General features: G+C 51.2%; 1 protein-coding gene across 2 annotated transcripts in view; it reads right to left on the reverse strand.

Moving 5' to 3' along the window:
• Nucleotides 1-12,340, reverse strand: part of LOC143802757 (uncharacterized) — a 71,602-nt gene extending 59,262 nt beyond the window's left edge. The window contains exon 1 of one of the 2 annotated variants that reach the window (XM_077281353.1): nt 12,189-12,295. In XM_077281353.1, coding sequence (XP_077137468.1) covers nt 12,189-12,274 — 86 coding nt within the window. In that variant the 5' untranslated portion in view covers nt 12,275-12,295. Of the gene's footprint in view, nt 1-12,188 lie in introns of both variants that reach the window. The other variant, XM_077281354.1, reaches the window with a different exon arrangement.
• Between the last annotated feature and the right edge of the window lie 14,869 nt (nt 12,341-27,209).

Consider the following 27,209-nt stretch of genomic DNA (forward strand, 5'->3'; position numbering starts at 1 on the left):
TCTCTCTCCCCCATGTGTAGTGCAGGGTCTGTCACTCTCTCTCCCCCATGTGTAGTGCGGGGTCTGTCACTCTCTCTCCTCCATGTGTAGTGCAGGGTCTGTCACTCTCTCTCCCCCATGTGTAGTGCAGGGTCTGTCACTCTCTCCTCCATGTGTAGTGCAGCGTCTGTCACTCTCTCTCCCCCATGTGTAGTGCAGGGTCTGTCACTCTCTCTCCCCCATGTGTAGTGCAGGGTCTGTCACTCTCTCCTCCATGTGTAGTGCAGGGTCTGTCACTCTCTCCCCCATGTGTAGTGCAGGGTCTGTCACTCTCTCTCCTCCATGTGTAGTGCAGGGTCTGTCACTCTCTCCCCCATGTGTAGTGCGGGGTCTGTCACTCTCTCTCCTCCATGTGTAGTGCAGGGTCTGTCACTCTCTCCTCCATGTGTAGTGCAGGGTCTGTCACTCTCTCTCCTCCATGTGTAGTGCAGGGTCTGTCACTCTCTCTCCCCCATGTGTAGTGCAGGGTCTGTCACTCTCTCCCCCATGTGTAGTGCAGGGTCTGTCACTCTCTCTCTCCCCCATGTGTAGTGCGGGGTCTGTCACTCTCTCCCCCATGTGTAGTGCAGGGTCTGTCACTCTCTCTCCTCCATGTGTAGTGCGGGGTCTGTCACTCTCTCTCCTCCATGTGTAGTGCGGGGTCTGTCACTCTCTCTCCTCCATGTGTAGTGCGGGGTCTGTCACTCTCTCTCCTCCATGTGTAGTGCGGGGTCTGTCACTCTCTCTCCTCCATGTGTAGTGCAGGGTCTGTCACTCTCTCTCCCCCATGTGTAGTGCAGGGTCTGTCACTCTCTCTCCTCCATGTGTAGTGCGGGGTCTGTCACTCTCTCCTCCATGTGTAGTGCAGGGTCTGTCACTCTCTCTCCCCCATGTGTAGTGCGGGGTCTGTCACTCTCTCTCCCCCATGTGTAGTGCGGGGTCTGTCACTCTCTCTCCCCCATGTGTAGTGCAGGGTCTGTCACTCTCTCTCCTCCATGTGTAGTGTGGGGTCTGTCACTCTCTCCTCCATGTGTAGTGCAGGGTCTGTCACTCTCTCCTCCATGTGTAGTGCAGGGTCTGGCACTCTCTCCCCCATGTGTAGTGCAGGGTCTGTCACTCTCTCCTCCATGTGTAGTGCGGGGTCTGTCACTCTCTCCTCCATGTGTAATGCAGGGTCTGTCACTCTCTCTCCTCCATGTGTAGTGCAGGGTCTGGCACTCTCTCCCCCATGTGTAGTGCAGGGTCTGTCACTCTCTCCTCCATGTGTAGTGCGGGGTCTGTCACTCTCTCCTCCATGTGTAATGCAGGGTCTGTCACTCTCTCTCCTCCATGTGTAGTGCAGGGTCTGTCACTCTCTCTCCCCCATGTGTAGTGCAGGGTCTGTCACTCTCTCTCCCCCATGTGTAGTGCAGGGTCTGTCACTCTCTCCTCCATGTGTAGTGCGGGGTCTGTCACTCTCTCTCCTCCATGTGTAGTGCGGGGTCTGTCACTCTCTCTCCTCCATGTGTAGTGCGGGGTCTGTCACTCTCTCTCCTCCATGTGTAGTGCGGGGTCTGTCACTCTCTCTCCTCCATGTGTAGTGCAGGGTCTGTCACTCTCTCTCCTCCATGTGCAGTGCAGGGTCTGTCACTCTCTCTCCTCCATGTGTAGTGCGGGGTCTGTCACTTTCTCCTCCATGTGTAGTGCGGGGTCTGTCACTCTCTCTCCTCCATGTGTAGTGCAGGGTCTGTCACTCTCTCTACCCCATGTGTAGTGCAGGGTCTGTCACTCTCTCCTCCATGTGTAGTGCGGGGTCTGTCACTCTCTCCTCCATGTGTAGTGCGGGGTCTGTCACTCTCTCTCCTCCATGTGTAGTGCGGGGTCTGTCACTCTCTCTCCTCCATGTGTAGTGCGGGGTCTGTCACTCTCTCTCCCCCATGTGTAGTGCAGGGTCTGTCACTCTCTCTCCCCCATGTGTAGTGCAGGGTCTGTCGCTCTCTCTCCTCCATGTGTAGTGCAGGGTCTGTCACTCTCTCTCCTCCATGTGTAGTGCAGGGTCTGTCACTCTCCTCCATGTGTAGTGCAGGGTCTGTCACTCTCTCCCCCATGTGTAGTGCAGGGTCTGTCACTCTCTCTCCTCCATGTGTAGTGCAGGGTCTGTCACTATCTCTCCCCTATGTGTAGTGCAGGGTCTGTCACTCTCTCTCCCCCATGTGTAGTGCAGGGTCTGTCGCTCTCTCTCCTCCATGTGTAGTGCAGGGTCTGTCACTCTCTCTCCTCCATGTGTAGTGCAGGGTCTGTCACTCTCTCCCCCATGTGTAGTGCAGGGTCTGTCACTCTCTCTCCTCCATGTGTAGTGCAGGGTCTGTCACTATCTCTCCCCTATGTGTAGTGCAGGGTCTGTCGCTCTCTCTCCCCCATGTGTAGTGCAGGGTCTGTCACTCTCTCTCCCCCATGTGTAGTGCGGGGTCTGTCACTCTCTCCCCCCATGTGTAGTGCAGGGTCTGTCACTCTCTCCTCCATGTGTAGTGCGGGGTCTGTCACTCTCTCCCCCATGTGTAGTGCAGGGTCTGTCACTCTCTCTCCCCCATGTGTAGTGCAGGGTCTGTCACTCTCTCTCCCCCATGTGTAGTGCAGGGTCTGTCACTCTCTCCTCCATGTGTAGTGCAGGGTCTGTCACTCTCTCTCCTCCATGTGTAGTGCAGGGTCTGTCACTCTCTCTCCCCTATGTGTAGTGCAGGGTCTGTCGCTCTCTCTCCTCCATGTGTAGTGCAGGGTCTGTCACTCTCTCTCCTCCATGTGTAGTGCAGGGTCTGTCACTCTCTCTCCCCCATGTGTAGTGCAGGGTCTGTCACTCTCTCCTCTCCATGTGTAGTGCAGGGTCTGTCACTCTCTCCTCCATGTGTAGTGCAGGGTCTGTCACTCTCTCTCCTCCATGTGTAGTGCAGGGTCTGTCACTCTCTCTCCCCCATGTGTAGTGCGGGGTCTGTCACTCTCTCCTCCATGTGTAGTGCAGGGTCTGTCACTCTCTCTCTTCCATGTGTAGTGCAGGGTCTGTCACTCTCTCCCCCATGTGTAGTGCAGGGTCTGTCACTCTCTCTCCTCCATGTGTAGTGCACGGTCTGTCACTCTCTCTCCTCCATGTGTAGTGCAGGGTCTGTCACTCTCTCTCCCCCATGTGTAGTGCAGGGTCTGTCACTCTCTCTCCTCCATGTGTAGTGCAGGGTCTGTCACTCTCTCTCCCCCATGTGTAGTGCGGGGTCTGTCACTCTCTCCTCCATGTGTAGTGCGGGGTCTGTCGCTCTCTCTCCCCCATGTGTAGTGCGGGGTCTGTCACTCTCTCTCCTCCATGTGTAGTGCATGGTCTGTCACTCTCTCTCCTCCATGTGTAGTGCAGGGTCTGTCACTCTCTCTCCTCCATGTGTAGTGCAGGGTCTGTCACTCTCTCTCCTCCATGTGTAGTGCATGGTCTGTCACTCTCTCTCCTCCATGTGTAGTGCAGGGTCTGTCACTCTCTCTCCCCCATGTGTAGTGCAGGGTCTGTCACTCTCTCCTCCATGTGTAGTGCAGGGTCTGTCACTCTCTCTCCCCCATGTGTAGTGCAGGGTCTGTCACTCTCTCTCCCCCATGTGTAGTGCGGGGTCTGTCACTCTCTCCTCCATGTGTAGTGCGGGGTCTGTCACTCTCTCTCCTCCATGTGCAGTACAGGGTCTGTCACTCTCTCCCCCATGAGTAGTGCAGGGTCTGTCACTCTGTCTCCCCCATGTGTAGTGCAGGGTCTGTCACTCTCTCCTCCATGTGTAGTGCGGGGTCTGTCACTCTCTCTCCTCCATGTGTAGTGCGGGGTCTGTCACTCTCTCCTCCATGTGTAGTGCAGGGTCTGTCACTCTCTCTCCTCCATGTGTAGTGCGGGGTCTGTCACTCTCTCCTCCATGTGTAGTGCAGGGTCTGTCACTCTCTCCTCCATGTGTAGTGCGGGGTCTGTCACTCTCTCCTCCATGTGTAGTGCAGGGTCTGTCACTCTCTCCTCCATGTGTAGTGCAGGGTCTGTCACTCTCTCCTCCATGTGTAGTGCAGGGTCTGTCACTCTCTCTCCTCCATGTGTAGTGCAGGGTCTGTCACTCTCTCCTCCATGTGTAGTGCAGGGTCTGTCACTCTCTCTCCCCCATGTGTAGTGCAGGGTCTGTCACTCTCTCTCCTCCATGTGTAGTGCAGGGTCTGTCACTCTCTCTCCTCCATGTGTAGTGCAGGGTCTGTCACTCTCTCTCCCCCATGTGTAGTGCGGGGTCTGTCACTCTCTCTCCCCCATGTGTAGTGCGGGGTCTGTCACTCTCTCTCCTCCATGTGTAGTGCAGGGTCTGTCACTCTCTCTCCTCCATGTGTAGTGCAGGGTCTGTCACTCTCTCTCCTCCATGTGTAGTGCAGGGTCTGTCACTCTCTCCTCCATGTGTAGTGCAGGGTCTGTCACTCTCTCCCCCATGTGTAGTGCAGGGTCTGTCACTCTCTCTCCTCCATGTGTAGTGCGGGGTCTGTCACTCTCTCCCCCATGTGTAGTGCAGGGTCTGTCACTCTCTCTCCCCCATGTGTAGTGCAGGGTCTGTCACTCTCTCTCCCCCATGTGTAGTGCAGGGTCTGTCACTCTCTCTCCTCCATGTGTAGTGCAGGGTCTGTCACTCTCTCTCCCCCATGTGTAGTGCAGGGTCTGTCACTCTCTCTCCCCCATGTGTAGTGCGGGGTCTGTCACTCTCTCTCCTCCATGTGTAGTGCAGGGTCTGTCACTCTCTCTCCCCCATGTGTAGTGCAGGGTCTGTCACTCTCTCTCCCCCATGTGTAGTGCGGGGTCTGTCACTCTCTCTCCTCCATGTGTAGTGCAGGGTCTGTCACTCTCTCTCCCCCATGTGTAGTGCAGGGTCTGTCACTCTCTCCTCCATGTGTAGTGCAGGGTCTGTCACTCTCTCTCCCCCATGTGTAGTGCAGGGTCTGTCACTCTCTCTCCCCCATGTGTAGTGCAGGGTCTGTCACTCTCTCCTCCATGTGTAGTGCAGGGTCTGTCACTCTCTCCCCCATGTGTAGTGCAGGGTCTGTCACTCTCTCTCCTCCATGTGTAGTGCAGGGTCTGTCACTCTCTCCCCCATGTGTAGTGCGGGGTCTGTCACTCTCTCTCCTCCATGTGTAGTGCAGGGTCTGTCACTCTCTCCTCCATGTGTAGTGCAGGGTCTGTCACTCTCTCTCCTCCATGTGTAGTGCGGGGTCTGTCACTCTCTCTCCTCCATGTGTAGTGCAGGGTCTGTCACTCTCTCTCCCCCATGTGTAGTGCAGGGTCTGTCACTCTCTCTCCCCCATGTGTAGTGCGGGGTCTGTCACTCTCTCTCCTCCATGTGTAGTGCAGGGTCTGTCACTCTCTCTCCCCCATGTGTAGTGCAGGGTCTGTCACTCTCTCCTCCATGTGTAGTGCAGCGTCTGTCACTCTCTCTCCCCCATGTGTAGTGCAGGGTCTGTCACTCTCTCTCCCCCATGTGTAGTGCAGGGTCTGTCACTCTCTCCTCCATGTGTAGTGCAGGGTCTGTCACTCTCTCCCCCATGTGTAGTGCAGGGTCTGTCACTCTCTCTCCTCCATGTGTAGTGCAGGGTCTGTCACTCTCTCCCCCATGTGTAGTGCGGGGTCTGTCACTCTCTCTCCTCCATGTGTAGTGCAGGGTCTGTCACTCTCTCCTCCATGTGTAGTGCAGGGTCTGTCACTCTCTCTCCTCCATGTGTAGTGCAGGGTCTGTCACTCTCTCTCCCCCATGTGTAGTGCAGGGTCTGTCACTCTCTCCCCCATGTGTAGTGCAGGGTCTGTCACTCTCTCTCTCCCCCATGTGTAGTGCGGGGTCTGTCACTCTCTCCCCCATGTGTAGTGCAGGGTCTGTCACTCTCTCTCCTCCATGTGTAGTGCGGGGTCTGTCACTCTCTCTCCTCCATGTGTAGTGCGGGGTCTGTCACTCTCTCTCCTCCATGTGTAGTGCGGGGTCTGTCACTCTCTCTCCTCCATGTGTAGTGCGGGGTCTGTCACTCTCTCTCCTCCATGTGTAGTGCAGGGTCTGTCACTCTCTCTCCCCCATGTGTAGTGCAGGGTCTGTCACTCTCTCTCCTCCATGTGTAGTGCGGGGTCTGTCACTCTCTCCTCCATGTGTAGTGCAGGGTCTGTCACTCTCTCTCCCCCATGTGTAGTGCGGGGTCTGTCACTCTCTCTCCCCCATGTGTAGTGCGGGGTCTGTCACTCTCTCTCCCCCATGTGTAGTGCAGGGTCTGTCACTCTCTCTCCTCCATGTGTAGTGTGGGGTCTGTCACTCTCTCCTCCATGTGTAGTGCAGGGTCTGTCACTCTCTCCTCCATGTGTAGTGCAGGGTCTGGCACTCTCTCCCCCATGTGTAGTGCAGGGTCTGTCACTCTCTCCTCCATGTGTAGTGCGGGGTCTGTCACTCTCTCCTCCATGTGTAATGCAGGGTCTGTCACTCTCTCTCCTCCATGTGTAGTGCAGGGTCTGGCACTCTCTCCCCCATGTGTAGTGCAGGGTCTGTCACTCTCTCCTCCATGTGTAGTGCGGGGTCTGTCACTCTCTCCTCCATGTGTAATGCAGGGTCTGTCACTCTCTCTCCTCCATGTGTAGTGCAGGGTCTGTCACTCTCTCTCCCCCATGTGTAGTGCAGGGTCTGTCACTCTCTCTCCCCCATGTGTAGTGCAGGGTCTGTCACTCTCTCCTCCATGTGTAGTGCGGGGTCTGTCACTCTCTCTCCTCCATGTGTAGTGCGGGGTCTGTCACTCTCTCTCCTCCATGTGTAGTGCGGGGTCTGTCACTCTCTCTCCTCCATGTGTAGTGCGGGGTCTGTCACTCTCTCTCCTCCATGTGTAGTGCAGGGTCTGTCACTCTCTCTCCTCCATGTGCAGTGCAGGGTCTGTCACTCTCTCTCCTCCATGTGTAGTGCGGGGTCTGTCACTTTCTCCTCCATGTGTAGTGCGGGGTCTGTCACTCTCTCTCCTCCATGTGTAGTGCAGGGTCTGTCACTCTCTCTACCCCATGTGTAGTGCAGGGTCTGTCACTCTCTCCTCCATGTGTAGTGCGGGGTCTGTCACTCTCTCCTCCATGTGTAGTGCGGGGTCTGTCACTCTCTCTCCTCCATGTGTAGTGCGGGGTCTGTCACTCTCTCTCCTCCATGTGTAGTGCGGGGTCTGTCACTCTCTCTCCCCCATGTGTAGTGCAGGGTCTGTCACTCTCTCTCCCCCATGTGTAGTGCAGGGTCTGTCGCTCTCTCTCCTCCATGTGTAGTGCAGGGTCTGTCACTCTCTCTCCTCCATGTGTAGTGCAGGGTCTGTCACTCTCCTCCATGTGTAGTGCAGGGTCTGTCACTCTCTCCCCCATGTGTAGTGCAGGGTCTGTCACTCTCTCTCCTCCATGTGTAGTGCAGGGTCTGTCACTATCTCTCCCCTATGTGTAGTGCAGGGTCTGTCACTCTCTCTCCCCCATGTGTAGTGCAGGGTCTGTCGCTCTCTCTCCTCCATGTGTAGTGCAGGGTCTGTCACTCTCTCTCCTCCATGTGTAGTGCAGGGTCTGTCACTCTCTCCCCCATGTGTAGTGCAGGGTCTGTCACTCTCTCTCCTCCATGTGTAGTGCAGGGTCTGTCACTATCTCTCCCCTATGTGTAGTGCAGGGTCTGTCGCTCTCTCTCCCCCATGTGTAGTGCAGGGTCTGTCACTCTCTCTCCCCCATGTGTAGTGCGGGGTCTGTCACTCTCTCCCCCCATGTGTAGTGCAGGGTCTGTCACTCTCTCCTCCATGTGTAGTGCGGGGTCTGTCACTCTCTCCCCCATGTGTAGTGCAGGGTCTGTCACTCTCTCTCCCCCATGTGTAGTGCAGGGTCTGTCACTCTCTCTCCCCCATGTGTAGTGCAGGGTCTGTCACTCTCTCCTCCATGTGTAGTGCAGGGTCTGTCACTCTCTCTCCTCCATGTGTAGTGCAGGGTCTGTCACTCTCTCTCCCCTATGTGTAGTGCAGGGTCTGTCGCTCTCTCTCCTCCATGTGTAGTGCAGGGTCTGTCACTCTCTCTCCTCCATGTGTAGTGCAGGGTCTGTCACTCTCTCTCCCCCATGTGTAGTGCAGGGTCTGTCACTCTCTCCTCTCCATGTGTAGTGCAGGGTCTGTCACTCTCTCCTCCATGTGTAGTGCAGGGTCTGTCACTCTCTCTCCTCCATGTGTAGTGCAGGGTCTGTCACTCTCTCTCCCCCATGTGTAGTGCGGGGTCTGTCACTCTCTCCTCCATGTGTAGTGCAGGGTCTGTCACTCTCTCTCTTCCATGTGTAGTGCAGGGTCTGTCACTCTCTCCCCCATGTGTAGTGCAGGGTCTGTCACTCTCTCTCCTCCATGTGTAGTGCACGGTCTGTCACTCTCTCTCCTCCATGTGTAGTGCAGGGTCTGTCACTCTCTCTCCCCCATGTGTAGTGCAGGGTCTGTCACTCTCTCTCCTCCATGTGTAGTGCAGGGTCTGTCACTCTCTCTCCCCCATGTGTAGTGCGGGGTCTGTCACTCTCTCCTCCATGTGTAGTGCGGGGTCTGTCGCTCTCTCTCCCCCATGTGTAGTGCGGGGTCTGTCACTCTCTCTCCTCCATGTGTAGTGCATGGTCTGTCACTCTCTCTCCTCCATGTGTAGTGCAGGGTCTGTCACTCTCTCTCCTCCATGTGTAGTGCAGGGTCTGTCACTCTCTCTCCTCCATGTGTAGTGCATGGTCTGTCACTCTCTCTCCTCCATGTGTAGTGCAGGGTCTGTCACTCTCTCTCCCCCATGTGTAGTGCAGGGTCTGTCACTCTCTCCTCCATGTGTAGTGCAGGGTCTGTCACTCTCTCTCCCCCATGTGTAGTGCAGGGTCTGTCACTCTCTCTCCCCCATGTGTAGTGCGGGGTCTGTCACTCTCTCCTCCATGTGTAGTGCGGGGTCTGTCACTCTCTCTCCTCCATGTGCAGTACAGGGTCTGTCACTCTCTCCCCCATGAGTAGTGCAGGGTCTGTCACTCTGTCTCCCCCATGTGTAGTGCAGGGTCTGTCACTCTCTCCTCCATGTGTAGTGCGGGGTCTGTCGCTCTCTCTCCCCCATGTGTAGTGCAGGGTCTGTCACTCTCTCTCCTCCATGTGTAGTGCAGGGTCTGTCACTCTCTCTCCTCCATGTGTAGTGCAGGGTCTGTCGCTCTCTCTCCCCCATGTGTAGTGCAGGGTCTGTCACTCTCTCTCCTCCATGTGTAGTGCAGGGTCTGTCACTCTCTCTCCCCCATGTGTAGTGCGGGGTCTGTCACTCTCTCCTCCATGTGTAGTGCAGGGTCTGTCACTCTCTCTCCCCCATGTGTAGTGCAGGGTCTGTCACTCTCTCTCCCCCATGTGTAGTGCAGGGTCTGTCACTCTCTCCTCCATGTGTAGTGCAGGTTCTGTCACTCTCTCTCCCCCATGTGTAGTGCAGGGTCTGTCACTCTCTCCTCCATGTGTAGTGCAGGGTCTGTCACTCTCTCTCCCCCATGTGTAGTGCAAGGTCTGTCACTCTCTCTCCCCCATGTGTAGTGCAGGGTCTGTCACTCTCTCCCCCATGTGTAGTGCGGGGTCTGTCACTCTCTCCCCCATGTGTAGTGCAGGGTCTGTCACTCTCTCTCCTCCATGTGTAGTGCAGGGTCTGTCACTCTCTCTCCCCCATGTGTAGTGCAGGGTCTGTCACTCTCTCTCCTCCATGTGTAGTGCAGGGTCTGTCACTCTCTCTCCCCCATGTGTAGTGCAGGGTCTGTCACTCTCTCTCCCCCATGTGTAGTGCAGGGTCTGTCACTCTCTCTCCCATGTGTAGTGCAGGGTCTGTCACTCTCTCTCCTCCATGTGTAGTGCGGGGTCTGTCACTCTCTCTCCTCCATGTGTAGTGCGGGGTCTGTCACTCTCTCTCCTCCATGTGTAGTGCAGGGTCTGTCACTCTCTCTCCTCCATGTGTAGTGCGGGGTCTGTCACTCTCTCTCCCATGTGTAGTGCAGGGTCTGTCACTCTCTCTCCCATGTGTAGTGCGGGGTCTGTCACTCTCTCCTCCATGTGTAGTGCAGGGTCTGTCACTCTCTCTCCCATGTGTAGTGCGGAGTCTGTCACTCTCTCCCCCATGTGTAGTGCAGGGTCTGTCACTCTCTCTCCTCCATGTGTAGTGCAGGGTCTGTCACTCTCTCTCCCCCATGTGTAGTGCAGGGTCTGTCACTCTCTCTCCCATGTGTAGTGCGGGGTCTGTCACTCTCTCTCCCCCATGTGTAGTGCAGGGTCTGTCACTCTCTCTCCCATGTGTAGTGCGGGGTCTGTCACTCTCTCTCCTCCATGTGTAGTGCAGGGTCTGTCACTGTCTCTCCTCCATGTGTAGTGCGGGGTCTGTCACTCTCTCCTCCATGTGTAGTGCGGGGTCTGTCACTCTCTCTCCCATGTGTAGTGCGGGGTCTGTCACTCTCTCCTCCATGTGTAGTGCAGGGTCTGTCACTCTCTCTCCTCCATGTGTAGTGCGGGGTCTGTCACTCTCTCCTCCATGTGTAGTGCAGGGTCTGTCACTCTCTCCCCCATGTGTAGTGCGGGGTCTGTCACTCTCTCTCCTCCATGTGTAGTGCAGGGTCTGTCACTCTCTCTCCCATGTGTAGTGCGGGGTCTGTCACTCTCTCCTCCATGTGTAGTGCAGGGTCTGTCACTCTCTCTCCTCCATGTGTAGTGCGGGGTCTGTCACTCTCTCCTCCATGTGTAGTGCAGGGTCTGTCACTCTCTCCCCCATGTGTAGTGTGGGGTCTGTCACTCTCTCCCCCATGTGTAGTGCGGGGTCTGTCACTCTCTCTCCTCCATGTGTAGTGCAGGGTCTGTCACTCTCTCCTCCATGTGTAGTGCGGGGTCTGTCACTCTCTCCTCCATGTGTAGTGCAGGGTCTGTCACTCTCTCTCTCCCCCATGTGTAGTGCGGGGTCTGTCACTCTCTCCCCCATGTGTAGTGCAGGGTCTGTCACTCTCTCTCCCCCATGTGTAGTGCAGGGTCTGTCACTCTCTCCCCCATGTGTAGTGCGGGGTCTGTCACTCTCTCCCCCATGTGTAGTGCGGGGTCTGTCACTCTCTCTCCCCCATGTGTAGTGCAGGGTCTGTCACTCTCTCTCTCCCCCATGTGTAGTGCGGGGTCTGTCACTCTCTCTCCCCCATGTGTAGTGCAGGGTCTGTCACTCTCTCCCCCATGTGTAGTGCGGGGTCTGTCACTCTCTCTCCTCCATGTGTAGTGCGGGGTCTGTCACTCTCTCCCCCATGTGTAGTGCGGGGTCTGTCACTCTCTCTCCTCCATGTGTAGTGCAGGGTCTGTCACTCTCTCCTCCATGTGTAGTGCGGGGTCTGTCACTCTCTCCCCCATGTGTAGTGCGGGGTCTGTCACTCTCTCTCCTCCATGTGTAGTGCAGGGTCTGTCACTCTCTCCCCCATGTGTAGTGCAGGGTCTGTCACTCTCTCTCCTCCATGTGTAGTGCAGGGTCTGTCACTCTCTCTCCCCCATGTGTAGTGCGGGGTCTGTCACTCTCTCTCCTCCATGTGTAGTGCAGGGTCTGTCACTCTCTCTCCCCCATGTGTAGTGCGGGGTCTGTCGCTCTCTCTCCCCCATGTGTAGTGCAGGGTCTGTCACTCTCTCCCCCATGTGTAGTGCGGGGTCTGTCACTCTCTCCTCCATGTGTAGTGCGGGGTCTGTCACTCTCTCCTCCATGTGTAGTGCAGGGTCTGTCACTCTCCTCCATGTGTAGTGCAGGGTCTGTCACTCTCCTCCATGTGTAGTGCGGGGTCTGTCACTCTCTCCTCCATGTGTAGTGCGGGGTCTGTCACTCTCTCCTCCATGTGTAGTGCAGGGTCTGTCTCTCTCCCCCATGTGTAGTGCAGGGTCTGTCACTCTCTCTCCCCCATGTGTAGTGCAGGGTCTGTCACTCTCTCTCCCCCATGTGTAGTGCGGGGTCTGTCACTCTCTCTCCTCCATGTGTAGTGCGGGGTCTGTCACTCTCTCTCCCCCATGTGTAGTGCAGGGTCTGTCACTCTCTCCTCCATGTGTAGTGTGGGGTCTGTTGCTCTCCCCCCCATATACAGCGCAGGGTGACAGCTATAAATAGGGCGTCTCCCTGTAGATCGGGCAGAGGACACAGAACACACACCTACCTCAACCTGCAGCGCAGCACCGCCGTGTGCGGACAGGACCTGTGTGATGTCACAGTCATGTGATCAGTCACATGGGGAGGTGTCATATGATCAGGGGCGGCTGTTGTTTTGGGCTTTCTGCTAATCTGCTTGGAGTCAGGCTGCCATTGCTCACATATTGCACCATCACACAGAAACATGTTGGTTGTATTAGTTCAGACCGTTATACGAGCGATAGATATTATTATTTATTATTATAGGGCTTTATTTATTATTTATTCCATGGCGCTTTACATGTGAGGAGGGGTATACATAATAAAAACAGGTACAATAATCTTAAATGATACAAGAACTCTCGCCCGTGGAATGGTGAGTAAAAGGAGAGGGGGAGTGTAAGAAGGAGGATCGGGCCGCGGGTACCTGCTCTGCGCCGGGTCCGGAACTGTTGGAGCTGTCTCCTCTGTTGTCCGGGAGAAAGCTTAGGTGACTGGACCTAGACTTGCTTCTGGGAGCAGGGAGTGTGGCTAAGCTAGAAAAGTCATAGCGCGCGTGGAAGAGATCAGACTTTGCGGGAACAGACAGCGCAGCAGAGAGACATGAGTGCTCCGTCCCTCGAGCACGGCCACAACGCAGGCCCACGCCCGAGCATCCCCACGGCCCTCCTCAGAGACTGTGCACAGAGACGTGTAATGTGCCCGCTGACCCTGACTGAGCAAAGCGCCGAACGCATCTGGCCCGTGAGTACTGAGCGTAGGCCGCCTGAGAGACACCGGATGTGTGACCATTATCTGCGCCCTGACCCCCCGGTGTATATTTGTTGCCGAGCCATGTTAGGCTCAAACACTGCTGTGGCCCGTACCCTCTCTACCGCATCAGTATATGGACTAGGAGCTCAGCGCAGAGTAACAGACTAACCGCTGCCGCCATAAGACGGATCATCGTTATCTCCAGGACTTCACAGGACCAAACCTGTGCCAGCCGTTGTTGATGCCACCACCTTCCTTGCAACCCCCACAGCCTAAAAACCGACTGACTGGATAAGATAACCCTATCAGAACTAATACTCCTACTATATCCGGTTGTTCCTTTAACCAGTATATCCTTTTACATCTGAACTGCTTATTTTTTCCCCATTTAACTGTTTACCTCCCTGCGTGAAGTATCCCTGTGTCCAGTAAAAAAATTTAACCCTTGCTCTGTCTCTTGTCCGTCACTGCATCCTGCAACCTGCTCACACTTGGCGTAGTCGGTAGGATGCTGTTTACAGGCACCGAGGAGACAGACCAAGCGTATGGGGGTGCTCCAAGGGCCAGCATCTCAGTGGGGGGTTATGTTGAGTAACCTCCCAAAATTTACAGGGAGCAACTGGACTGAACGGGTCACGGGTATGTTGAAGATGCACCCCATGCAATGGAGGCTGAGATTGCCATGATGGCCCTGGACGGAGAGGCGAGAAGCTCTGTCATGTTCCGGCCCCCCCATCAGATACCTTTAACAAAGTGTTACAAATCTTAGAGGGAATGCACAGATACCCCAGAGATGTCGGAGAATTGCGCATGTGCTTGTTTAGCCGCGTCCAAAGGGAGGGGAGTCTGTGACACACTACATGAATGCGCTGCAGGAGATCCATGCTGCGATTGCTAAACAAGACAGTGTGGGTGTAAGACCCCTGATAAAGTTCTGCAAGATCAGCTAATGGTAGGCTTTAGAGATGTGCTGCTTAAGCAAGCTTTGCGAGAGCGCTTGCGGGTAAATCTGGGTATGTCCTTTTTGGGCCGAAGAACGCACACGTGAGCAAGATCAGGGGGTGACAGTCCCAGCAGGGAAGGTCCGGAGTGAGGAGGTATCCGTTTCATTGGCCACTGAACCAAGTTGGGTGAGAGAGCTCCGGAAAGAGATCCAGGATAAGCAAGAGGAATGGTCTGATTTGAGGAAGAAATCTTCAGCACCCCTGAACCCCTCCGGAAGCAGAACTGACCCCGAGCCTCACCAGGAAATGAGAACGCCTCGCATAGAAGAGCAGCCGACTTGTTATAACTGTTGGGGCACTGGACATTTCTCTCAGGGATGTGCACGACGGGGAAGACCCCTCCACCGCCGTATGTTAAACTAGGAGCCTCTGTGGCTGAGGGACCCTGCCCGGAGACTGAGCAGTCAAGAAGGAAAGCAAGAAGTCCCATAAGTTTAGTTACCCTGAGTCCTCTTGTTTGGGCCAAAATGGATGATCGGGCCGTCCACTGTCTAGTTGATACCAGTTCTCAAGTAACCACTATGCCTGAGACCTACTTCAGATGCAATTTCCCTCCGACGATGCGACCCGAATGGGGCCCCGTGATCAAGTTGACAGCTGCTAATCAGTTGCCCATCCCGATCGCAGGGGTGGTCTGGATGCAAATCACTGTGTGGCAAAAATGTACAGTATGTCGGAACGGAGTCATGCTGATCACTGTGGACCCTGGCAATGGCCCCGCTGTGACTTTAGGAATGAAAGTACTGAAAGAACTCAAACATCCTGGTCAATGAGTCAGCCGATGTGTTTCTGAATCGATGGAGCCCCCGTACCCCCCAGAGGAAAATGTTCCAGCAGTTGATCTGGGTGGCGCAGGCCCAAGAGACATTGAGTGAAGGAAAAACATTGGGTAAGGTGATCATCCGGGCCGCCGCCAACCTTGTCTTACCACCAGGTCAAACTGTGCTCACTCTGCCTATCGGAGCCTGTACCCCTCTCCAAGGAGTCAAAATCGTGATAGGGACAGCTTTTATGGAACAGTTACCTCCAGGGCTCCTTGTTGCGTGGACGTTGGCTACTGCTCACAACGGTAATGTACCAGTGCGATGTGTCAACCTCGGGGAGGGCAATCTCACGTTTCCACCCAAGAGTGAAATAGCGGAAAGGGCGAAGAGCTAGCACTCGACTGTAGGAAGAGTTCGATGGTGCAAGTGAACGGAGCCAGAGGACCCCTAAGCACTTGAAGGAAAGTCAAATCACTGCACTCATCCTTTTAAATTTTGCTGAAGTTAATATTTTATTAAAGATGCGAAAATGGAGACGAAACAACAGGGCAATAATAAGTGCTGTAACAAAATAGAGAAAAAAAAAAAAAACAGTGTATGAACATACAATATATACAGTGCTCCAATATACAATATATACAAAATTCGCTGCAAGAACTATATACACAATCATGAAAACTATGGAGAATATATAGAAAACATGTCAGGTATCTATGAGCAATAGACAAGCAGGTAGAGATTATCACAGTCCTGCGACCTATGTTAGATAGTGGGACATAAAACAAAGTATGGTTCACCGAGGGTTGAGTACAAATCTAAGGAGAGACTATAAATCATATGGTACAGGAGGTAGAGACGGATTCACGTACCCTTTGTGGTTGTTTGTATTCCGTCATGTGATATTAAAGTATTCTACTATATTCACAAGTGGAGACGGCCCCGTTTTCCCCTGTTCAGAGGTGATAGGAGAACATGAGAAAAAATATATATGTCGTTATGCTACAGTATGTATTAATAAATTTAATAACCCAGGTACTCGAACTATCTTTCAGTAATTTATATAGACTCATAAAGTCTGTGGGAATAACGCATTCAGTAGTACATAGGGGTTAGACATATATATAAAAAAGTATTTACCCAAGCTGTGAATGCAAGGCCTTTAATCCAATATACGATTATCTTGGACGGTGTATATATGGTTCTTAGACATCTACCGTATACTAGGTTGGCTGTAACACAGATACACGTATTGGGTATACATAGCCCCTGGGTATACATAGCCCCTGGGTACTTGGTAAAATACCAGGGTTTACATGCAGAAAGTGATTCTACCTTAGTTTGTCTGTACATCGTTTTGCCCGTAGGAGCCGGGACAAATGAAGGGGGAGGTTTGGTTTTGGGAGCAGGGAACTCCGCGTTGTGTAAATCCACTAGTATGGAGTGGATGTGTCTGCTTAGACCTGTAAATGAGTACATAGTATATATCACAAACAGTGTGTCTGCATGTTGGACTTATCTGTCATCTATCCGTTGTCTCACATCCATTGGTAGCGTAGTGTGGAGCGCGATCCGTGAACCTGGAGCCCGCGTTGGTGGTCAGGTGGGAGGCGCCGACACGGACTGTGTCTTGGCGGTGAAAGCGGCAGTGCCATAGCTGCGTAGCGCCGCTCTATATGCTGCTCTGACCAGTCATGTGACCGGAAGTCCGGGAGAACACCGGCGCCTGTGCAATACACAGTGTAGTGATATCGCTGTGTGCATCTAGCGCTTGCGCACTAGGGGTGCTGCCGGCGCATGCGCTGTGCCTAGTGAAGGGACCGGCGCCTGCATAGTGTGTCATGCGGTGGTATCCATGTACGTACCCGGCGCTTGAGTACTGGAAGCGATACTGGCGCGTGCGCTGTGCATAGTGGAAGAACCACAATGATTGGAGCTGGTGTACTGTTGTAGAGACAAATGGGGTTTGTTTGTGGGAGAAGTATAGATGGAAGTAGGCCCTCAAGTATACGTGTGGTGTAGCATGGTATGGTAAGAGCTCTCACCCAGATAAATGGAAAACAGGCGGATGGGCCCTCATAGTTTAGTTGAAAGACAAATACATGTATCATAGTGTCCCTAGCGCATGAAACAAGTAGAATAATATCAATAGCATGGCATAAACAGAAAGTAGGAGTCCAAACTAAAAATGATTATTCACAATAAAAAGGAAACCTTGAGTTGAATAGGTAAAAAGAAATGGGAAAACAAAGGACAAAGATAATAAATGAAAAAAATAAGCTTTGAATAAACTGAAAAATAAAAATTAAAAATTAACATGAAAAAATGAATAAATGAAGAAAATGAAAAAAATATGTTTTAAACCAAATGAAAAATAATGAACCAAAAAAAAAAAAATTTAAATAAAGGGGTAAATGAAACTTGTAAAACACCTAAGGGGTACAAGTCTTACCATCCTGCGTATATAGGGTATGAATTCTACAAGTGCGGTGGGTCAATTCGCCTAAGAAAAACAAAAGCCTGGTTAGATTAGCCAATCAAGTTCCCTATTTAGACCTCTAGGGTGAAGTGTGTCTAACGTATACATCCAAAATGTTTCTCATTTGGATGTGGTTACCCCCCCCCCTCCTTGGGCGAGGTACTTTCTCTATGACTTGAAATCTTAATTGAGCGACTGTATGTTGAGCTTCCTTGAAGTGCAGGGGAAGTGGCAGCCAGGTCTTACTGCACCTTATGGTGGATTTGTGGCTAGAGAACCTTGGGTGGTGCTTGGGTGGTCTCGCCTACATAGAGTAATCCACACGGACACCTGATGATATACACTACAAAATTGGAATCACATGTGTGATATTCCTTAATGGGGAAAGCCTTCCCAGTGAGAGGATGTAGCACTGGGATGGCAGTGAAACAGGGGCATCCCTGGACAGTGGCCGTAACAGTGTCCTCCGAACCAGAATCTAACCACTTAAAATAAGGACGCGGAATCCTGGAGCAGCGATGGGTGGCCCTCATGGCTAAGTACCAATATAAGATTGCCTATCGTAGAGGAGCAGAGAACACACATGCTGCCGCTTTGTCCAGACTGATGCACGGGCGACCTGGACCTAATTGAGATGAAGAACTGGAGGCTGAAGAGATCCCTGAATTTCGTAATTCCGCCAGGACGGTAGTGGTCATGCAGGGACAGATCGAGGATGTGCACAGAGGATGCACCCTGGGATGATCCCATGATGACTGAGTACGACTTCAGCAGGAAGATGGAGAACTCGCTCTGATGAGGCAATAGGTGGCTTTAAAACAATTTCCCAACCAAATAGAGAGACGCCCTGTCCGGGAACTCTACAGATCCTTTGGCAGTGGGAAAGGCTCCAACTGGAAGATGGTCTATTGTATCAGAAAACACAGTTGACCCAAGAATTGGGAGTCACCTTGCAAGTGGTGCTCCCCGAAACACTGCTTCTCAAGGTGGCCACAGAGGCTCACGAAAGAGGGGCCCACTTTGGCCCGGAGAAGACGTACCAGTGGCTGCAGAAGTTAGTCTATCATCCTTGGCTGAAAGCTGCACTAGATGAAGCCTGTCGACAGTGCAGAAGCTGTGAGCTAGCTAAACCTCCAGAACAGAGGGTCCCTACGCAGACTATCATGACTTCTGCTCCCCTAGAGGTGTTGATGATTGATTAATTGACTATAGGCCCGGCTCACCTTGAATATGAACACTGTCTGGTGATGACCGATTACTTCACTAAACTTGCTGTGGTGACTCCGACCTGGGACCAGACTGCTGAGTCAGTGGTACAGGCCATTTGCAGAGACTTCATTCAAGTATACGGCTGTCCATATACCAAGGCGCCTGTTTTCAGGGACGAATGATGGAAGAACTGTATCGCCTGTATCAGATTGAGAAATTCCAGATGATGCCTTACCATCCCCAAGGAAATGGGGCCTGTGAACGTTTCAATCGAACATTGATTTCGATACTGAGGACGTTAGAGGAAGACAGGAAAGTTCGCTGGTCTGAGTTAGTGGCTAAATTAGTTTGGGTGTACAATAGCTGAGTACATCGCACCACAGGATACACCCTACACACCCTGCTGTTTGGCCAACAGGGGCGACAGATCCAGAGGATCCATATTGGATCCAGAGGAGGACTACCCATGGATGGGCGTGTCCTACTGGGTCCGTGAACATCGACACCGATTGCAGACCCTACATCGCCTGGTGCAGACCAAGTTCTGGAAGTTCGAACATCCTGAGATAGCTCCCCTACAAGGGACAAATCTTAAGTCCGGGGACCGCGTGTTGGTCTGTGACAAACGTCCTCTAGGCAAGTTGGAGTATCGGTGGGAAAAGACCTCATACTGAGTGAAATGCCGGATTGGAACCAAAGGTCCTGTTTACAAGATCCAACTTGAAGGGGAAGAAGGTGCTCCCACTTGAGTTCATCGAAACATGCTACGTCCTTGCTTGTCATGGGACCCCGACCAACCAGAGAGAATACAAGTTGCTCCTCAGCCACCCCCCTGCAGCCTGCAACTATGATGAGAAAGAATTCTTTGACTCACCACCCATTGACCCAGAAGAAGAACAGACTGAATCTCCTGAAATGGCTGCTAAATTGAACTTAGGCGCGTCCCCGCCCTTGCCCATACAACTTGACTCCACTACACAACCTGACTCCACTACTCAACCTGACTCCACTACCCAACCTGAGTCAACTACTGGCTTACACCACACCGAACGGACAACAGCTGTAATACCACCCAATCGATACAAACAAGACCAATTTATTTGGCAGTGAATTATCCAAGAGATGGAGGAGTGTCAACATTTGCTACAAGAACTCTCACCTATGGAATGGTGAGTAAAAGGAGGGGGGGTGTAAAAAGAAGGACCGGGCCGTGGGTACCTGCTCTGCGCCGGGTCTGGAACTGTTGGGGCTGTCACCTCTGTTGTCGGGGGAAAGCTTAGGCGACTGGACCTAGACTTGCATCTGGGAGCAGGGTGTGTGGCTAAGCTAAAAAAGCCACAGCGCGTGCGGAAGAGATCAGACTTGGTGGGAACAGACAGCGCACAGCAGGCAGCAGTGAGTACTCCTTCCCTCAAGCACGGTCACAATGCAGGCCCACACTCGAGCATTCCTGCTGCCCCACGCAGAGACTGCACAGAGACCTGCAGAGTGCCAGCTGACCCTGACTGAGCAAAGCGCTGAACACTTCGGGCCCGTGAGTACTGTGCGTGGGCCGCCTGAGAGACACCGGATGTGTGACCGTTATCTGCGCCCTGATTCCCGGTGTATATTTGTTGCCGAGCCACGTTAGGCTCAAACACTGCTGTGGCCCGTACCCTCTCCACCGCATCACTATATGGACTAGGACTTCAGCGCAGAGTAACAGAGACTAACCTATACCGCCAGAAGACGGATCATCGTTATCTCCAGGACTTCATAGGACCAACCCTGCTCCTTCAGTTGTTGACTTCACCGCCTGCCTTGCAACTCCCACAGCCTGAAAACCGACTGACTGGATAAGTTAACCCTATCAGAACTAATACTCCTGTAGAATGTAAGCCCGCAATGACAGGGTCCTCTCCGCTCTGTATCAGTTTGTCATTGTTAGTTTGTTTACTGTGATATCTGTAATTTGTATGCAACCCCTTCTCATGTAGAGCACCATGGAATCAATTGTGCTATACAAATAATAATAATAATAATAATACTCCTACTATATTCGTTGTTCCTTCAACCAGTATATCCTTTTTACACCTGAATTGCTTATGTTTTTCCCATTTTATTGTTTACCTCCCTGCTTGGAGTATCCCTTTGTTCAGTAAAATTGTTAACCCTTTCTCTGTCTCTTGTCCATCACTGCATCCCGCAACCTGCTCGCACTGTGGCTTAGTCGACCGGTAGTTACTGCAGGTTGTAGGCTTGTCGGCAATCTTAAGGTATGTTTCCACGTTCAGGAAACGCTGCGTTTGACGGTTTTCATCTACTGCCACTTATCCGAGTTGGGATTTGGTAGGCTATCTAGTTACACCCCTCCAGGCTTTCCGAGGGCTATGGCACAGAGGTTCCACCATCCTACCCGTTACAGTCTCCATCTGCTGGGTTGGCTGTAGTAGAAGAGGTGTCGGTCCCCCATTATAGTACTAGTTGTACTCTAGTGAAATTGATGCCACTTGGTTGGTCCTGACAGATGTGGTGTTAGAGAGCAGGTCTGAAAAAAATTTGTTTTTGTAGAAATTGGAGCTGGAGTCAGTATGGTGGATGCTGAGTTTGCTAGAACTCATGGTTTTGACCTCTTTACCTTGGCTGAACCTATTCCTATTTGCGCCATTGACCTCTCGCAGAGAGAACACTGACACAGATTGTATATAACATAAGACTGAAGGTGGGGTCTTCACATTATGAAGTAATCCCTTGTTATGTCCTGAAGGGTCTCCACTAGTGTTGAGCGATACCGTCCGATACTTGAAAGTATCGGTATCGGAAAGTATCGGCCGATACCGGCAAAGTATCGGATCTAATCCGATACCGATACCCGATACCAATACAAGTCAATGGGACTCAAGTATCGGACGGTATCCTGATGGTTCCCAGGGTCTGAAGGAGAGGAAACTCTCCTTCAGGCCCTGGGATCCATATTAATGTGTAAAATAAAGAATTAAAATAAAAAAATATTGCTATACTCGCCCTCTGACGCAGCCTGGACCTCACCGAGGGAACCGGCAGCGTTGTTTGCTTAAAATGCGCGCTTTTACTTCCTTCCGTGACATCACGGCTTGTGATTGGTCGCGTGCCGCCCATGTGGCCGCGACGCGACCAATCACAGCAAGCCGTTACGTAATTTTCAGGTCCTCAATGCCTAATTCTAGGCATTCATGATTTTAAAATTACGTTCCGGCTTGTGATTGGTCGCGTCGCGGTCACATGGGCGACGCGACCAATCACAAGCCGTGACGTCACGGGAGGCAGGAGACGCGCGCATTTTTAAAATTACGTCACGGCTTGTGATTGGTTGCGTGCCGCCCATGTGACCGCGACGTGACCAATCACAGCAAGCCGTGACGTAATTTCAGGTCCTGAATGCAGAAATAGGCATCACGTCACGGAAGGAAGTAAAAGCGCGCATTTTAAGCAAACAACGCTGCCGGTTCCCTCGGTGAGGTCCAGGCTGCGTCGGAGAGGTGAGTATAGCAATATTTTTTATTTTAATTCTTTATTTTACACATTAATGTTGTTTCGATACCGATACCCGATACCACAAAAGTATCGGATCTCGGTATCGGAATTCCGATACCCGCAAGTATCGGCCGATACCCGATACTTGCGGTATCGGAATGCTCAACACTAGTCTCCACCCTCCAATGGTTGGGGATTTGCCCTTGGTGGTGAAGCATAATCCAACTGTGGATCGGCAATCCAGTGAGATTGTGAGGTCTGGAGATTACTGTCATGGTAACTGCCTAAACGTTTCCCCTTCTGCAGTATCTACTGGGTCCTTATCGGCATTTTTGTCTGACTTGGAGGACTCTGCCCCAATTTTGCATAAGGTGGTAGGAATCTCGGCCTTGTACCCTGACCTGGAGGGTGAGGTCTTGGAGGCTCAGGTGGACGCCCCTGTCTCCTGCTCTTCGGAGGGGTTATTTGTGCCATGTAAATTGCACCACATGGTAACTAGAGAATTTCATAACTCTGTACTTGATGGCCACCCAGATGGTAAGGCAACCACGGACCTCCTTTTCTGTTGTTTTAAGTGGCCTGGTTGGCATCAGGATGTGGTTGAACAAGTGGCTTCCTCCAATTTTTGCCACCTTCTAAGGTACTGCATACCTGTCCATCTTTTCCTGTTTCACCACGACCTGTTCCCAACAGGGTCAAGGGAGACAGGTATAAACGTATGACTGTCAGTAAACGCGTGCCAGGGCCGGAGCTGAATGTGAACGACTTTGTGTGGTTCTATGCCAGGAATATCAGGTTGAGGGTTCCTTCCTGGAAGTTGGGACCTAGATTCATTGGTCCCTATAAGATAACCGCCATCATTGGCCCAGCAGCGTTTAGTTTTGAGCTACCTCAGACTTTTAAGATCTACAACGTTTTTCAAAGATCTTTACTCAAGAAATATGTGGAACCTTTTGAGTCCTCACCCCTACCGCCTCCCCCCAACAATGGTTGATGGAAATCTAGAGTTTCCGATTTAGAGGATTGTAGACTCTCGCCACCAACGTCGTTCAATACAATACTTGGTGCACTGGAAGGGTTATGGTTCAAAGGAAAGGATGTGGCATTCTGCATCAGAGATGAACACCCCCAGGCTGGTTCGTTCACTCCACACCTCTTATCCTGACAAAATTGGTCTTGAGTGTCCGGAGGCCACTCGTAGAAGGGAGGTACTGTCAAGGATGTGTCAGAGACTGCAGACCGTTGCACTGCATCTGTCTGCAGAAGGTCTCAGCAGTTTGTTTTACAGACTTCTGCCTGGTCCTTCTGACGATAGGACCCAGTGGCTACCTTCCCTGACTCTAACGGTCACACAGTCAGCTAGCGTCCTCTTTGGAGCTTGAAGGACGACAGTGTTTCTCTGAGTGTATTCAAGCTAAGTTTACCCTTGTTTTGTTTATTCTAGCTGTCTTTAGTGGTAGTGGGGATTGACTAGTGCACTCCTGTCCTTCCTGATGCAGGGCTTATCGCCAGGGTCAGGCAGGGATTAGGTATCCTGATCGGCGATAGGTGTGGAACCTATATAGGGGACGATAGGGCAGACAGGGTAAAGTTAGATCTGTCTAGTGGTCTCCACTCCCCCTTTCCCTAGTGTTTGGTTCCCTTTCATTTATCCCTTCATGCTGCACTTCCTACATTGTGCGTGACACTAAATTGTTGTGATGCTTAAACTAAAGTTGCATAAATGGGCTGGTTTTATGTGGACATTCATAGAGAGGGTGGGAGAATGTCCACATTAAGTCTACTGGCAGTGCCGACAGCACGTGTCCTGACAGGACCTGTGTGATGTCACAATCATGTAATCAGTCACATGATGGAAGAGTCACATTGTCTGGGCTTAAATGGTTGAACTCCAGGGGTAGTTTGGGTTGGTGAGTGCCTGGAGAGGAATACTCCAGGAGAGTGTTTGTGCACATGGTGCCTGTTAAAGGACGTTGCTGACTCTGAGTGAGCTGACCCCCATTGATGCAAGGACTGCACGTAGTGCTACCATTTTGTTTTGCCCAGAGGGTCATGTTTATTTTATGCTTAAACCTTGGTTTATGCTGTGTCCAATAAACCAAGTGCATCTTTAAAGTCGCAGTGCTCCTTTGAATACTTCCGTGTGCAGCCGAGTGAGCCGATCTACCACAATGGTATTACGTTCCAGCTAACGGGCATACTTCATAATCCAATCTATGTCGAGCACCCACCAATTTCATAGGGAGCCAATTAATACAGAGCCAGGACGGATGCTGGGAGTTGTAGTTTTGCAACCGCTGAAAACAAATGGGCTTGGAATGACAGAAAAGGAAATTTCTGAGTTTTTTTGGGGGGGTACGGAGCTTTCAGGCAAAGCAGAGTTGAGTTTGTCAGTCGATATACATTACGATATATGCCAGCAGTGTCCACACTGGCATCAGAGCTTCCACTTATTACAGTGCCTTGAAGCCACGTCAGCTTGACTCAAATCTCATTAACTTCAATGTAGTCAGTTGGAATTCTCATCATTTTATGGTAATAACACTTCACAGCATACTGGAAACCTTTGACACCAGTATGAACAGTGCCATACACACATTCACATGGAAAACAGTGGACAAATCCAGCTCTACATCAACTGTCCGAGCCTTTTGCAGGCATATACCAGTTCTTACCACCAGAGGGCGACAGTAGTAACCAAATATTTGATACATTATAACTATTTTCTGACGCGTTTTGGTTGTGGGTTGTGTATTATAAAGTGACAGAAAAGCATCTGAAAAAAATGTGAAAATTAATTATTGCTTACACTGACAAATACAGTATAGACTGCAATGTTTATATATTTGTGAGAGAGGTTTACTGGTGGTGAATAGAAATGCTGCAGTTGTCAAACATATAGGCAAAATCCAAAAACAAAAGTACGAACGTAGTAATAGAGGTGTAGACGTAAAACTTCACCAAGAAGACACCATGATGGTAGGCACAGATTTTATATTGGGGACCAAAAGATACAAGTTACACCTCTGGGGAAGGGGATTGATTACCAGTGATGATGTTCTCGCTCCAGTGCTTTCTTATACTCCTGAATGGTACATATTCCAAGTCATAATTATTTCTATGCAGCCAGGGTAATTCTCCATTCAGAACTCTAAGAATGGTGGCTGAATGGCCTGATGGGTGATGTAGTGACTCCTATTGTCAGATCAGAATGGTAATGTAAAGCTTCTGTTACAAATTTTGCAGCACCCTTTTCCCACTAAACAATGAAATTAATAATAATGATGTCTTCTGATGTGCATGCGAAACCCTTTAAACTCCCATCAGCAACCCCTGAAGAAGGAAGCGGCGAAACACGTATTGAGGCTGACTTCTCTACAGTGACAAAGAAGTTCTACAGGTTTGGGATCTCTTGTGCTTGTGATTACTATGTTAATGTACTGAATTAGGTGCTTTGTTACATTCCCTATAGACGTGGTTTATTTAATGCTATAGGTATTACTTCTTATGATCTCCAGGTGATTTTTCACCTGTATCAGTCATATTCTTTTGAACTTGCACAAGCACTTTTACATTCTGTGTGCGTTTGAAAGCTGATTCACATTGCAAAATTATACTTTATATACTGTATATTTATATCATACGTACTCCTGATTTGGCCCTTTCCAACTGGTCACTGTCATGGCTCCTGTTGTGAATTGGATTTTTTGGCTCCCTCTTGTGGTCACTAGCGACATGACACTTTGAGTTTCTTTCCTCAGCTTGGTACCCACCTGGCTCGTTAGTCCAGGGGTGTTGCTATTTAAGCTTCCTGGATTTTCAGTCTGGTGCCTGGCATCGTTGTAATCAGTTCCTTTCTGTTTGCTCCTGTCTGCTGGTCCTGGTTCTTGCAAAATAAGCTAAGTCCTGCTTCCTTATTTTTTGGTTATTTGCATTGCTCTTATTTTTTGTCCAGCTTGTACTAAATGTGATTCCTGATTTTGCTGGAAGCTCTAGGGGGCTGATATTCTCCCCCCGGGCCGTTAGACGGTTCGGGGGTTCTTGAATATTCAGCGTGGAAATTTTGATAGGGTTTTTGCTGACCGTATAAGTCATCTTCCTATATTCTGCTATTAGTCAGTGGGCCTCTCTTTGCTAAAAACCTAGTTCATTCTTACGTTTGTCTTTTCTTCTTACCTCACCGTTATTATTTGTTGGGGGCTTGTATCCAACTTTTGGGGTCTTTTCTCTGGAGGCAAGAAAGGTCTATCTTTTCCCTTCTAGGGCTAGTTAGTTCTCCGGCTGGCGCGAGACGTCTAGAACCAACGTAGGTACGTTCCCTGGCTGCTGCTATTTGTGGTGCTAGGATCAGGTATACGGTCAGCCTAGTTACCACTGCCCTATGAGCTGGTTTTTGTGTTTGCAGACTTGGTAATAACTTCTGAGACCCTCTGCCATTGGGGTCATAACAGGCTCCCGGGTAATACTGCTGCAGGGAGAGCTGAACACAGCAGAAAGGGAGCTGAGCAAAACGCCAGGTTACTAACCAGGTAACATATAGGACCTGAACCATGTGACAAAGTGGGAGGTGGCTGGGGGCAAAGCCAAAGGACGGGGTGCAGAGGAGACGATACCCACAGGAGTATAGTCAAACAAGCTAAGATCAGAACCAGGGGATCATGAAGTACCAAATGGGAGTGACAGGGGATTGTGAGAAGCCAGAGGTCAGAAATCCAAAAGAACAAATGAGGAGAGTAATGCACGGAGAGCAAGGAACACAAATGCAAACCGAGCACACACTCCAGAGGTCAGGCACACAGACAAGAAGTATAGCGGACAGGGAATCCTAGTCTGGAGTATAAATACCCCTCCCAGACCCAAAAGGAGGCCAGCAAAATTAACTCTGAGAGAACAGGACATTAACCATGTCCTAACCATGACAGTCACTATTATATATTGTAAGGTGGCTGTTGGACACTTAGTGAATGGGAGATAAACCTGGGGTTATGCTTATGCTTTAATACATATAGGACTAAAAGGGTTAATCGATCATGACAGATTGATTGTGAGCAGCTGAAGATTAGGAGAGACAGCTGATCGCCATAGCTCCACCCCTGGGAGTGATTCACTTGTTAAAATGAGACCCATTTGTCTCAAAAACGGCTGTGTGTATAGAGGTGTGCAGATCTAATGGATTGAATGCCTTAGCTAAAGGACTAAGAAGCTGGACTCTAACCAGCATTATTGCATGCACTTGCTACTTTATGTTTTACTCTGTGCTGGACAAAGGCTGTATTTGAGTTTTCCTGTGCTGTGTTTTGTCAGAGGTTTAACTTGACAGGGCTTTCTTAATCCCACAAATCCCTGATATG

Source organism: Ranitomeya variabilis, chromosome 1 (genome assembly GCF_051348905.1).
Source record: "Ranitomeya variabilis isolate aRanVar5 chromosome 1, aRanVar5.hap1, whole genome shotgun sequence".
Lineage (NCBI taxonomy): Eukaryota > Metazoa > Chordata > Amphibia > Anura > Dendrobatidae > Ranitomeya > Ranitomeya variabilis.